Consider the following 14,310-nt stretch of genomic DNA (forward strand, 5'->3'; position numbering starts at 1 on the left):
TCATCTGCGTTTCTGGGGTCTCCATCTGAGGCTCTTCCGTGGGTGCTCCCACCATTGGAAGCAATGTGATAATAAAAAAGGCAAAAATAAAAATCTGGAATCTTGAACAGGAGCACTCCACACAGCAGTTCTAGGTCTTGCTTATAATTAAATAAATAAAATAGTTTCATTGGGGACTACAGACTTCATCACACACACCCCTCAGAAGTCAGTGCAGAGGGATCTCCGTGGTTCAGTATAATAGCTTCAGTATCTGTAATTCTAAAATTCTAAAATGAGAAGTCTCAGGGCTCAGTTACCTGGAAACTTCTCTCTCTCTCTCTCACACACACACACACACACACACACACACACACACCTTGCCCTGTATTCTCAGGTGAGTGGCTCCTCTTTGCTAAGAAAGAAAACTTTGTACATGTTCAGAAGCACATTTTCCAAGCTGAGCTCTTACAGCCAACCCCCCCTGCCCCCAACTAGGATTTCATGTTTGTATCCCTTTGCTCAAGTTAAACCTTGGCTGGGAGTTATTTTGTGTGTGGAGTACTTCACATGAAACATGTACAAACCAAATCAACGAGCACAGAGGTTTGGGCTTTAACTGGGAAAGACTTGGGTTCAAAACCCATGGAGCCATAAAAACTCATTGAATTGTTTCTGGCTAGTTGTTGTCCTGAGCCTCGCAGGGTTGTTGTGGATATGTTAACCTTGGAGGAAAGGGTCAGGATGATCAGATTATCAGCCATAGCCGTTGACCGAATTAACTCGCCTTACCTTCACAAGTCGCCGCTTTCTACCATTTCAGGGGGAGATGATTGACCGCATTGAATACAATGTCGAGCATTCCGTTGATTACGTGGAAAGAGCCGTCTCTGACACCAAGAAAGCTGTAAAATACCAGAGCAAGGCTCGGAGGGTAAGTAGGAGCGGTTGGGACACGGGGCAAGGAAGGCAGAGAGGGCTAATGTTCCTCTCTAGGCGCAAGAGGCAGTCAGGAACCTGGAATGAGTAAAATGCGTTGGAGAAGGCATGGCTGAGAACGGAAAACTGAGGAGTCAAGCCAAGTTCAGAAGAAAGAGAGATCGCAGAGAAAATCTCCACAATTAGGAAATTACCTATGGATTCCAGATTCTTAACGTTGGTTTGGGAGCGAAAAATAAAGTGGGTACAGTGGCTTCTAGTCGTACCTTGGATCTCAAACGCCCTGGAACTCGGACTTTTTGGCTCCTAAACGCCGCAAACCCAGAAGTGACTCTTCCGGTTTTCGAACGTTCTTTTGGAACCCAAATGTCTGACAGGGCTTCCGCAGCTTCTGATTGGCTGCAGGAGCTTCCTGCAGCCAATCAGAAGCCATGATTTGGTTTTGGAAGTCAAACAGACTTCCGGAACAGATTCCGTTCGACTTCCAAGGTATGACTATAATTTTGAACCTAAGTGAAACTGCCTTACTTGGAACCAGACCTTTTCTCCTTCTCTTTTGGTACTATCTCCTCTGACTCCAACACTTCAGAAGGAGGAGTTTCACAGCCATACTAACTGAAAGCCTTTTAAATGGAAATGATGATAACTCAGGGGTGGAGAATTCCCTCCAGGCCTATCTGCCCTGACCCTCAGGAGTCTTGCAAGGCCACCCATGCCCCTCACTGACCATGCATCACTCTCTCCTTGACTGCTTCTGCCAGCCTGGAATGTGTCATTGAACTGTGACAATTGTTTCTTGCTTCCCTGGATGGAGTGAGTTGTGTGTCCATGTTGTGTAGAAAACTCTGGCTTATGGCATGTAGGCGATTGTAGACAGGTAAGAGTCATAGGTCTTGCTCCTCCCACTTCTGCCTCTAGCCCCTCCCACTGCTGACGGGTGGCCCCCAGAAGCCTGTCCATGAGGAAATGTGGCCCTCAGCCTGAAATTTATTTATTTGGTTTTTTAAAATTAAATTTTGATAGCTTCCCCACCCCTGTGGTAACTGAACCAAATGGGTTTCTTTACCCTCTGTTCCTTATTTATTCCTTATAATATTGTTAGGTTGCCTCTCTTGCAAGTCATCTGACAGTACATAACATAACTGTTTATAAAATCGAGCAACTATTTTAAACACCACAAACTGACAGCAGTTAAGAGCTTATTATAGCTCTCGGCCGAAAGATTTAAAAATACATTTCCACAGCATCAACCTGAAATCATCAAGGAAACGCATGTTGGAATGAGTAAGTTTTTTTTACAAGAAGAAAAAGCTCTTTAGAAACCTGAATAGAAAGGGCTGGTCAGGTATAAACAGGTGAAGAGTTTCATAAATTTGTGGCCAGCATTAGGAAAGTCCTCTCCCTTGCGTCCTGCAACTTGATTGACCTTCCTTGCAGGAATTTTTATTTGCAATCAAATTTTATGCACACAGACACCGGAGAATTAAAACAGTTAACAATTATCATAGGGACAGAACTGGGATTAAGGTTGTTTTTAAAGGAATCTATGAATATGGTCCTTTTACAATAAAGCTATCAACAAGGGCTCTTGCAAGGAGCCCTTGATTAAAATCTGCATATTCATCCTAAATCACACATTTATCAGAAATGTCAGCCTGTGGATCACAACCCGCGACTCTCCAGATGTTTTAGACAACAAAGTCTGAAAAGGGGGGTTGCAGGCAGTGTTGAGATTGGTGGTACCAACCGGCCAATCGCCAAGGCTTGCCTAGCTGTGTTGGTGACGCTTTGCAAACCCCAGCAATCACAGCCTTTGTTTGCACAGCTTGGTTTCAGACCATGTGGGTAAAAAGAGGTCATCTGACATCATTATTATATCAGGTGATTGACAGATGGGCAGCCCCACCCACCCATAAAACTTGTCCTATGCGGAGTGAGGGAGATAAGGAATTTGCTCACCAGCCAGATCTTCCCCACCCTCCCCAGGCCCATGTCTGATACCAAGCCATTGGCGTTGATGGCATCTTACAGAGCCTGAGAGGTGGGAACGAACTTTTGTTCTAAAATAGGCAAGGGGGAAGCTGACAAGTGCAGAGAGAAGGGAGGCTGGCCTATGGATGAACGCAGTGGCAAGTACTGAAAACCTGATGGTGGTTGGGAATGAGGACAAAGGGGATGGTCATAGAATCATAGAGCTCAAAGGGACCCTGAGGGTCATCTAGTCCAACTCCTTGCAATGCAGGAATCCTGTCCACAGCCATCCTTGGGCGGGCGCGAACCACCAACCTTCTGGTTAATAGCCAGACGCACTGACCCATTGCGCCACAGTCAGGATGGCCAAAGGCCAAGATGGAAATTAAATATTTTGAGGAGGCATTCAAAGAGAGGAAGGGAGGGAGGGAGTCTACTTCTTGGTTGCTGTCTTGGTCGGTGATATCAAACACCATTTGTGATGGATAGCTCTACCCTGGTCCATTCTCTGGTGGCTGCCACTCAAACTCACGTGCATGGCCTGGTGTAGGCCTTTCAGAACCTGATGATTTCAGACTACAACTCCCATCAGCCACAGCCAGCCTGGGTGCTGTAGTCCAAAACAGCTGGAGGATGACAGGTCAGGGAAGGCTGGCTTGGTGGGTCTACAGCCCACGGTCAGTTCCTTTGAGGTTTGTGGGTTTCCCTTGCATCACAGCCATTTGTATCTTGCTGAAAATGTGTCGCTTCGATTGTGTACTGTGCAGGAGTGCACAACATGGTGGCCCGCAGTTTGAGACTCAACGCCTCGCCTACAACAGCCTGTTACTAATGCTCGCTTGTCTTTCTTTCCTCCCCTCCCTCCTCTCTCTCCTTTTCCGTATTGCTCCGTGGATTTTCTTGGGTAATGTAGAAGAAAATTATGATTATAATTTGTTGTGTGGTTCTTGGTATAGTACTGGCCTCCTCCATTGGGGGCACGCTTGGGTTGTAAATTAAAGCAAAAATAATAATAATAATATTATAATAATAATTTAAAAATTGTACATGCAGTGGATATAACAGCACATGTTCCAGCTACCTATAGATAAAAACAACTTTATCGGGTCAGCAAATCTAAGTTTGTTGTTCAGCATCATCTTTCTCATCCATTTTTACTCATTTGCTGGACACCAGGGTTCTGCCCAGAATTTCCAGAGATTCTGGGCCTCAACCGGGTGTCTCGTAACCGCACCTCCTCTCCCCCTCCCCTCTACCATGGTCCAAAACGTGTAATTCCTGCCCACCCCGGCGATTTCCCCCTTCATATCAATGGTTAACCCTGAGGGAAGAAATGGTTTGTGGAGCTCTTTTCCTGTCTCAGTGTGGGAAAGGACCTGGCCACGAATCGGGCAGTCATCTCTAAACGGGCCGTTGTTTAAAGTGCTAGGACAGGAGAGATACCTGAAAGGGAGGGGGGGAATAGGTGGAAGCATTAATGCTGGAGTACTAGGCACTAGCGAGGGCCGCGATCTAGCGCACAGCTGTTTGGAACATACTCTGTTGCACGCAGGGCTAGGGTCCGTGTTCAGGTTCCCCCTCATTGCCTGTAGAAAGGGAATGGTGAACGGTACACCTCGCGCAACTGACAGACACTCCCTTTTCATAGCTGGCAATGGGTAACCTTGGGGAAAACAGGCGTTTCCAAGAGTAGCGTTCGTTGCAAGTACAGTCATGCCTTGGTTCTCAAACGCCTTGGTACTCAGACGTCTTGGCTCCCGAACGCTGCAAACCCGGAAGTGAGTTTTCCAGTTTGCAAATGCTTTTCGGAAGCCGAACGTCCGTCGTGGCTTCCGCAGCTTCCGATTGGCTGCAGAAGCTCCTGCAGCCAATCAGAAGCCGCACCTTGGTTTTTGAACCGTTTCGACTCCCGGAATGGATTAAGTTCGACTGTATTCCAAAACACACAGATACACACACAAACAACAACAACCCTGAAGTTTTCATTCTTAGGTACCTGGAAAAATTGAGTCAATTCTCAGGGCACAATCTGTTCATCTGCTGCATCTTCTTCCTTGTCCGTCTTCCCCACCTTGTGTGTGGCTCCACAGGCAGAACTTTCCTGCCACAGGCCCCAACCCCATCCCTTGCCGCTGTCAGAAAGTTGCCTACGCCTGGCAGCACGTGTAAGAGACTAACCGGATCAGCCCCTCAGATTTCAAGGATTATCATGGCGCTCCAGGACACTTGGGGAGCAGCAAATCGAATCGCTGCGTCCAAAAGTTCCTGCTGCTCTAGCTTCCAAAGACACTCAGTGTGGACTACGGCCACGTTAAATTGGTGTGTTGATAACGACCACCTTTTTAAAAGATTGCCATATCAGCGGGGAGCAAGCAACGTGTCAAAGCTCACATATCAGCACAGTATTATCAAGCAATATTTGCAGCAGCCAGGAATCTGCTTTAGGAGCGCTAGGAAAGGGAATGCTCCCACGTCGAGCCGTCAGGAAGGCTGCGGCATTTGCTCCTCTCTTACCTCAAAACTTGTGATGTGAATGTACCCAAGACTAGAAAACAGAGACTGTGGCGTCCAGTCGCCCTGTTTCAACATGCGCCAGAAAATAGAATTCTGAACTACTGCTAGCTCATGACTGTGACCAGCCACTCTGCCATTCTCCCAGCCTTTGCACATAGGACTGGATTCTTAATTCAGTTCATTTGTATCTGGCAATAAAAGAAAACCAGAGCAAACGACGCTCTTCTGGGCTTCAAATTAGGACCACAACTAGAGGTGACGTTAGTCGTACACTTTGTCCTGGTGTGCATGATGTTTTAAAAAATCATAAATAGCTATTAGTAGGAAGGGGGGTGTCGGAGGATGACCAGGGCTGTGGAGAAGGAGCTTTAACCATTTGCTGCTGCCACCGTCTCCACTGGAATCAGGTGCCTTGAGGGCCTGCTCTCTGCAGTAGGACGAAAGCCCAGGGACCAGTGGGTGCTTCCCTCCCATTGCAAACATGTGGGGAGCGGGGCAGTTTCACTCAAAACCATTGCCATAGTCCTTATCTGGCCCAGTGAGTATTTATGTTTATTTTCAAATATCATCCACGCCACGGCTCACCACATAACTAATGTCGCATCTGCCTTGGCCCTTCGTGGGCCAAAAATGCCACCTTCGGGGCTGCAGTGCTTGTTTAGAAATGTCCCACAAAATGCAGAGTGTACCATGTCAGACTGCAGGGGAGTTCTCACATTTTGAATTCTTCTTCATTAACCCCCCCCCCCAAAAAAAAACTTTCCCTGCCAATGGAAAACTAGTTTATAGGTTTCAGCTTAACCTCATCTCCTCCTGGGTGTGCTCGTTTTCTATTTTCAGAGAGATTCTGACAGGAGGAGAACCTTCTAGAACGTAGCCCCCTCACTTGCATGCTGACATGGATGGTATGGCTCCAGGGGGCCTTGCTGGATGTGGTGTTTTTGAACATGCAGTTCAGCTCTGAGCGATTTCGAATCAGAAACAGAGACGCCTGTCTTAGTAATCCACTGCCAGAAATCAGCCGTTAACGAAAGGGACACGGGCAACAGTAGAAGGCTTGTTCATTTTTCTAATAACATTCCAGTTTTCCAGACTTGATGGAGAAGGACTGTCAGGGTTTCTTCCCTGCAGTTCAACATGGAACTAAAATAAAATAAAATAGTAAGGTTGTTGCTACCATCAGTAGCAAAATAGAAGAAAATAGCCTCAACTATACTAAAGTTGTCAGCTGATGCTACAGTAGTGTAGACTTACTTATATGGCAATTGGTTCCCTGGAAGGGTGATCCCAAATGCATCAACTAGAACAGGCTTAATTCACACAGCAGGCATTTGATAGCATTCCATGCAATATCATTTGTCCCATACCTTCCAACACCTTGAAGGCAAAAACAAGGACACCATCTTCCCATATTTTTTTGTGAGAGAACGGCCACCATTTTGGGCGTCGTGATCTCGCGCCACGATTCCCCTCCCCTGCCCCGTGCTTTCTTTGGGCATGGTGGCCAAAACCTTGCATTTTGGGTTGCCGCTGAGATCGTGCTTTTTTTTTCAGGGGGAAATCATGGCACAAAATTGTGTGAGACCATGGCACGCAAAATGGCTGCCATTCTCTCACGAGAAAAAGAATGGGATGCCTCGGTTTTTCTGGGACATTTCTGGGGTGTGTTGTTCCCCCGCCTATAGTGGCTCTTAAGGGCAGTCTCTACATTTCAGCAGAATCAGGAGGGAAAGCTTTCATTGGACCACTTCAGATTAGAGATAGGGGGTTGTGTGTTAACAAACCCTTCTTCTCAAATCCGGAATCCTCGTAAAGAGTCAGCCTAGCTGTCTCCCTGAAACATGCTTGTTTTCTCTTTGGCAAGAAGTTTTGGAGCGCTGAAAACTCCACCCACAGCCCAGCTTGGCACACAAAGTGCTTTACCACATGGTTCTGCTGAATGTGTGAAGTGGCTCTTGCTTTCAGGTACATGTACTTGGAATCACAGCCTTAGGATCTGGGTTGTTGGTTTTTTTACTTGTTTTGATTCCTCTGCCCTGTTCCCCCAGCCGCATTGCCTTGACCCAGTGATCATCTTTTGTGACCTTCCATTATCTACACTGAGCAGCTAGGCTGCTGCGGGATCTCGCTGGCTGCCATAAACGAGAGGCGATCCCTCGCTCTGCCTTCTGTGCATGAAGACCAGCGCGAAACCCTACCGCAGGCTAGGAAGACGGAAGTCCTGGGAGGATCTTCAGGTCAATTTCTGCATGCACAAAGCGTCGCTCATGCGGAAAGAGACCCAAAGCCCAAACCCACCTGAATGCAAAAGCAAAGGCATATCCATATCATAACTCCATGCACAGAACTAATTATGCACAGTGTATAGCCTAGCTGTCGGTTGTATCAGTGCCTATGAAATAAGAAGCAGTGCTAAGGTACTGATTGCCATGAAAGCATACTCTGGCCATGCTACAGTCGCATTACCCAGCTCTTAAAAACTGGCAAAGTATTATTATCCCATTGGCCTATTTGTGTTAAAATGCACACCCCTGAGTAACAGTGCTCCATCGCTAGAGTATCCTAATGATGCTGTATCCTTAGCAACAACAGCACCTGATGCGATTAGAAGAAGCCACACTCTGACCCTTGCCAAATGTGCTGCAGTATTTAAGAACCCACTTACCAAAGTTGCTGCAGTATTCCGGAGTAAGGTAATACTGTGCCCCTGTGTCGAGTTTAGTGAAATAGCTTTCTGCCTTTCTGAGAAAATAAAACGAGCAATGCAAACTGCGCCAGCAACCTTAGCACCCAAACTATGCATCCTTTTCAGGAGTGCTCGGTTGATGTTTGCTCCTTTAAATGGCATCTCTATTTAAAAGAAGAAGAGCGAGAAAAAGCACACCCAATGATTAGATTTTGTAGTAGAACATTAGCTGCTTCTTGGTAGGCTTTTGTAGATCTGGAATTACCTGGAGTGAGTACCAACAATCCAATTATAATAATATGAGTAGATTGTGTTGTGGAGTTACCATTCTGGGGGGGAAATAGTATTATTATTTTTTAAAAAAAGAATAGCATGAAAATTATTTTCTCCAGAATGTAACATTTCTCTAGGAACATGTAGGTCAGTGTTTTTCAAAATTCGGGAGCATTCTTACGTCTGAGATGTTTGAGAGCGTGTAAGAAGTGTCCCCCACCCCAACCCGGTGTTTTTGCATAAATCCCTGTTCTGGGCTTGCCTACTTTGAGGGGAAGCCAGTTTACTAAGTCTCTGTCTTGACCGTCATTGCATCATCCAGTCCCTCCCAATGCAGAGACTCAGCAGAAATGCCCCATTCCTGGTTGATTTGACAAAGCCCGAGTAGCGAGAACACAGAGATGCATTGGGCAGCCTCCTTTTCGGCTGGGTCATTTGGGCCGACAAAAGGGCACTTCTTTCTTTCTTGTGCTCCTGTTCTCAGTGCGGAATTCCTGGTGTGTTGAGGAATTCCTCAACACACCAGTTATCAAAGATGGCAAGGTCCATACGAACCTGTTCTTCGCTGAAAGCGTCTTCCGTTTCCCATGGCTGCCGTGTAAAGTGAAGTGGGCTCTACATTTGATGGTCTTCCTAGATTGTGAGGGACAGAGGTCAGGGAAGCACAAAGACCCCCACCACCAACCTTTCATGGGCTACCCCTGCCATCGATCTCCTCACGACTTTTTCACTTCCTGTCGATGCGCTAGCAATGACAGCTAGGTGTGTGCACCTTTTCGAATGTCCCAAGCATTTCCTCCTGCTTACCTGAGCCTGCTAATCTGGACTGGGAGGCAGATACGGGGCAGCCCCCAAAGTTCCAGCCGTGGATGCCTCAGGCTTCAAAACACATTGAATGTGGAAAATTTGAGGAGTCGCCCACATGGGAATAAGTAGCCAGAAGCGGCGATGGAAATTATCCAACCCTCTTGGCTGCGGAAGGTGACCTTTAGCGTGGAATGACTCCAGACTGGTTAGAGGAAATAATGCAATTCTAGAGGGAGGATGCCCAATCGTTCCGTAATGCTCAGGATCCTATCCAGTTAGGCCCCGCCCAGTTCCACCTGCAATTCTGTTCCCCAGGGTTCACTCTCTTAAACAAAAGGGTCCTCCATACAACTTTCCCACTGGGGTGGGTAACGGTGATTTCCCCCCACCTCCAAACTCTCATTTCCCTTACCCATTCACGCATCTGCTATTTCTTCCGTCACCTTTGATTCTGATTTTATAAAGTGTGTGTGTGTGTGTGTGTGTGTGTGTGTGTATACATATCTGTATGTAGATATGTTCAGCATTTGTTCAGCGTGGAGGTTTTTTGTACCTATATACAATGGAGCTGATGGGGATATAGGTAAACATATATAAACACACGCTTGTTGTATACTTCAAGCAGTATGTGATGTGTGTTTGCATATGTGTGGGTGTGCCTGTGTGTTATACTCTGTACGTTTCTGGTTTTCTGCATGTGATCACTGGCAGTCCTTTGCCTTGGTTACTCCAGAAGGAGGAGATCCTTAAACTTCAGCGGGGATTTGGGCAAAGGTTGCTCCAGAGTAAGGGGGTTTGAGATCTACGTATAAGTATCCTCATATATATGGCATCCTTGCTGTCAAACTTTATAGGAAGATTCTATGGGCAACTTTTCTTTCTTTCTTTTAAAGCACCACCAAATTTGTGTCAGATCAGGGGGTTCACACGATCACTCAGTCTGGATTAGTTCACACCATTAATGGAGAATTAACAAACAATGAATGCAGTTATATAAGAGCAAAGAATGATCTTTCAAATACTGCTTAATAGGGTAGCGATTCTAAACTTTATTTGCAAATGAAACCTACATTACAAATACAATGCATAGACTTACAAGAGGAAACTGGGGGAACCCATCACCTTTTTATGTTATTTTAACCACCCTGATTATGTGAATCAAAGGGTAGCTAGAAAATGCAAACATTGATCTAACCATGCACTGGAAGTTCACTGATCCTTTAGTAATTCGGCTTACATTTAAACGAGAATCAACCCAATTCATGCTTCCCGAAACAATTTGAAATTTGCCCTTTGAAATTTGCCTTTCTCCGAATTTTGTAATGAAGCTCTCCAACTCTTCATGAAGCCTTCTCCCCCCCCCCCCCATTGCAAACTGAAATATGGAGAACTGAACTTAAAGACTGGTGAAAATGAGAAATGTAGAGGAACTGAAATTGACGGGTTTGCCCATCTTTAGCTTCAGCAACAATGGAGAAGCGGACCCCCATCACCGTATTTTAAAATGCCGCTATTAGTTATTCTGTTTAGAGCTGAGCTACGCAGTCAGCAGATCTGTGTGACTTATCTCCTGGTGCTGAACCCACATGACTTCAAACAGCAGGCAGAGGACCAGGCGCTTGAGCCCTTCTGCGTACTGTACTTTATAAATCCCGTCCATTTCGCCGGCATATGTTTGTTCTGCGTAGGGAGGGAAGTTATATTGTACTTGAGCAAGCATTCAAACAGCCCACCCTCCACCCGCAGCTCGAAGCCGTGCATTAGGTCTGCTGATCGCGAAGCTTGACTCTTAAGAGAAATCACCCGGGGTTAACACAATCCTCACATTCGCAGGATGGTTACGAGACCTTGCGGGGACGTAACTGGAGTACAGAGTGTGGCAAATGTCTGTTACGTGTTGTTGGCATGACAAAGTATGCTTAACATGCATACGTGACACTGTTGATGCCTGTGTCCAGCTTTTAATGTGCCTAAATACTATGCGCTATAACTATTTATTTATTTGTGTGTGTGCGTGCGTGTGTCTGCGATTGGTTCTCAAAGTGCAAGGTGGGTCTACCAAGGAAAGGGCAAACAGTTGCTGGGGGAGATGAAACCCCTTCTGTGATTCCCCTCGATTGGGCCAGGAGGCTGGAGGGAGGCCCACCACCTCTCCCCTCCCCTCTCTGCCCTCAACAAAACCACAGATCACATGCCCTGTCCCTTGGGTTGGCTGCCAATACTGAGGATTGACACTGCCTTCAAAACTCATCTCGGCTATACATTTCTCTGAGGGCAATTGGAAACTTTGCCTTTTCCTTGGCTTCTTTTGGGAGAAGTTCCATTGCTGTAGCTCGCTGGCAATTTGAGAACCATTTATCTGTATTATATCGTGGAGAGCTAGAGATAACATTTATGTATATACTGGTATAGGCCACGTTTTTGCTATGCAATGGGTTTCTAATGTGTGCATTTAGAGGCAATCTGTTTACCCCCCACCGCTCCCCACCCCCATATCGCTGAGCAGGCAAGAAAGCCCAGTAGGAAACTGGCTGCCATGATCCTAACTCCAAAGTGGCTCAGGGTCTGAATTGTGTTGGGATATCTAAAAGCCATTGCAAATTCAGCCGCTAAGCTATATCAGTATATTAATGTGTGTGTCACAAGCGTGCAAATCGAACAAATACGTCTGACTTACCGGTGTGGGTGTGCTGCTCATCTTTTTGTGTGTCTGTATATATAAACACACACACACACACACACGAAAACACACAAACACACTCCAACACAGTTCAACTCAAACACACACACACACACACATTAAAAATGTGAACGGAACTGTAATTACCCTCAAGCAAGCCCAAAAAGTTTCCATTCAATATCTGGGGTTCATCTATTAGAGAAATTACGGTAGGCGGGACTGGCCCAAATTAAGTGTGCAGTGCATGGTGGGAGATGTAGTCCACACATGGTTTGCCCTGAAAAGCTGCTTATACTTGTGTGAACTGCATTTTTCTTGTTCTGTTGGGAGGTTGGATTTATTTGCTCTTTGAGGGTGGGAATGCCTTGGTCTCTTCAAAGAATCATCCTTTACATTCAGGGTTAATCTATCCATTTGCCATGGGGTGCTTTTATTTCATTGTTTAAATGCGTTTAAAGGAGACCTTTGTTTGGGGGTAAATGCAGTGTAAACTCCAGAGTATATTTGTACAGTACTGTGTTTTCTCTGTGTAAATACATACATACATTCCTTATTTTCTCTTTATAAAGCCTTCATCATGTCATCTCTGCATAAAAAGAGATCAAAATCCAGAAAAAAAGAACAAAGAAAACTTAGATTTTTTGATCTTTTTTACAAAAAAATTCCAATATAACACACAAACCAACAAAAAAACTGTTTGGAAAAAAAAGATACGACGACGCAAAGATAAAAAGACAAACCCTACGAACGTGTCGAAAACCCCTTGACTTTCCATTTTGGGTATTGATCTGTGTATTGTTTCAATGTAGGCGGTTTATTGTAGTCTGTGGCGTATTTGCTAAGAAACAACAACTTTTAAAAAAACTTCCTTTTTTCCAAGAAAATATCATTCTTTATTTCCCATTGACATATCCTTCTTTTCCCTGACTCTTTTATTCCCCTCTGCTTTCTTCGCTGAACTTCTGTGGTATTAAAAAATAAAAATAAAAAACCACCAACCCACAAAAGAGGGGGACAAACTCTCGGCATACCTTCTTTCCCCTCATTTCACCAATCAACTCATTTTACAAACAGAAAAAAAATAAGAGAGAGAAAAGAAAACTATTTCCCTCTTTGCCCCATAAAAACCATGCCGTTACTGAGCGTCCTTTTAAGGGACAAATGTTTCGTCATCTCTCTTTCCTGTTCCTTGTTTCTTTGTTTTTCATTTGATTTTGGATTGAGGGAGTTCATCTGATTGGCGGTCAGCTAATAGTCCTCTCGGAGATCCACGCATGGTGTGGTGCAGGGATGAATCTCTTCTATACATGGGGCTCCCTGTTCGTTGCAGCACAGGAGACCTCTTCCACGTTTTGCAAAGGAATCTATGCGCAGAGAACACTCGCAAAAGCTCCTTACCCGTCAGAGTTTCCACATCTGGAGAAATAAAAACAAATGTTAAAAGGAGATTGGCTCTCCCCCACCCTGCCACTTCTAGAGACAGGCCTGGTGGGATCTGTTAACCTTGGGCCTCCCCCTTTTTAATTATTTCTTATTTATTTATTTACAGTGGACACTCGGGTTGCAAATGTGATCTGTGCGGGATGCACGCTCGCAACCGCGGCGGCGCATCTGCACACGCGTGGGTTGCGATTCAGCGCTTCTGAGCATGTGCAAAGCCCAATGTAGCACTTCTGCGCATGCGCGACCTCCGAAACCCGGAAGTAACCCGTTCTGCTACTTCCGGGTTTCAGAGCGTCCGTAACCCGAAAAAAACGCAACCTGAAGCGTCTGTAACCCGAGGTATGACTGTATTGCATTTCTATCCCACCTTTTTTCTGCAAGGAGCTCGAGTTGCCCTACATGGTTCTCCCTCTCCTCATTGAATCCCCACAACAACCCTGTGAGGTAGGTCAGGCTGAGAGGCAGCAACTAGCCCAAGGCCGTTGTGACTTTGATAATGCGGCCCAGACTCCACGGTTCCCCATAGCAGCCAGATAGTTTGAGACCAGAGTCCTCCCCCCGCAAATAAAGCTCTCCAAATAAACCACATGAGGTATCTTTCAAAAGGAACTAACAATCTTGGCGTCTTAGAATCATAGTTTTGTGGCGATGGAAGGAACGCCAGGGGTCATCTAGTCCAACTCCTGTTTAATCACAGTTTAAATAATCCCTGACAGATGGACCATCCAACTTACATTTATAAACCTCCGGTGAAGGAGAGTCTACCCCCCTCTGAGGTTTCCTTATGAAAACATCGCCAGCTTAAAAGCTACACGTCAGCTCCTCTCGTTCGTTTTTGAAGATAAGCCTGCATTTTCTCAACAAATGGGCTTATTTGTCTTTTCCCTTTGCAATGAGTTCTCTGACATGCATCTTCCTATTTCCTATTTCCAAAACATCGCAACCCCCATATCTAGTGCCTTTAGGCTTGTTCACAAATTAATACAATCTGAATGCAGGTAGAGACAACCCGGGACTA

The 14,310-nt window shown here is 45.6% G+C and overlaps 1 protein-coding gene across 1 annotated transcript in view; it reads left to right on the plus strand.

Annotated features, from left to right (window-relative positions):
- The window catches only part of STX1B (syntaxin 1B), a 56,878-nt gene extending 50,737 nt beyond the window's left edge, over positions 1 to 6,141 (plus strand). Inside the window, exons 9-10 of the mRNA XM_080978934.1 lie at positions 803 to 913; positions 3,803 to 6,141. Of these exons, the coding sequence (XP_080835060.1) occupies positions 803 to 913; positions 3,803 to 3,883 (192 nt within the window). The 3' untranslated portion in view covers positions 3,884 to 6,141. The remainder of the gene's footprint in view (positions 1 to 802; positions 914 to 3,802) is intronic.
- The last annotated feature ends 8,169 nt before the right edge of the window (positions 6,142 to 14,310 follow it).

This window comes from Podarcis pityusensis (assembly GCF_964106645.2).
Source record: "Podarcis pityusensis genome assembly, chromosome: 13".
Lineage (NCBI taxonomy): Eukaryota > Metazoa > Chordata > Lepidosauria > Squamata > Lacertidae > Podarcis > Podarcis pityusensis.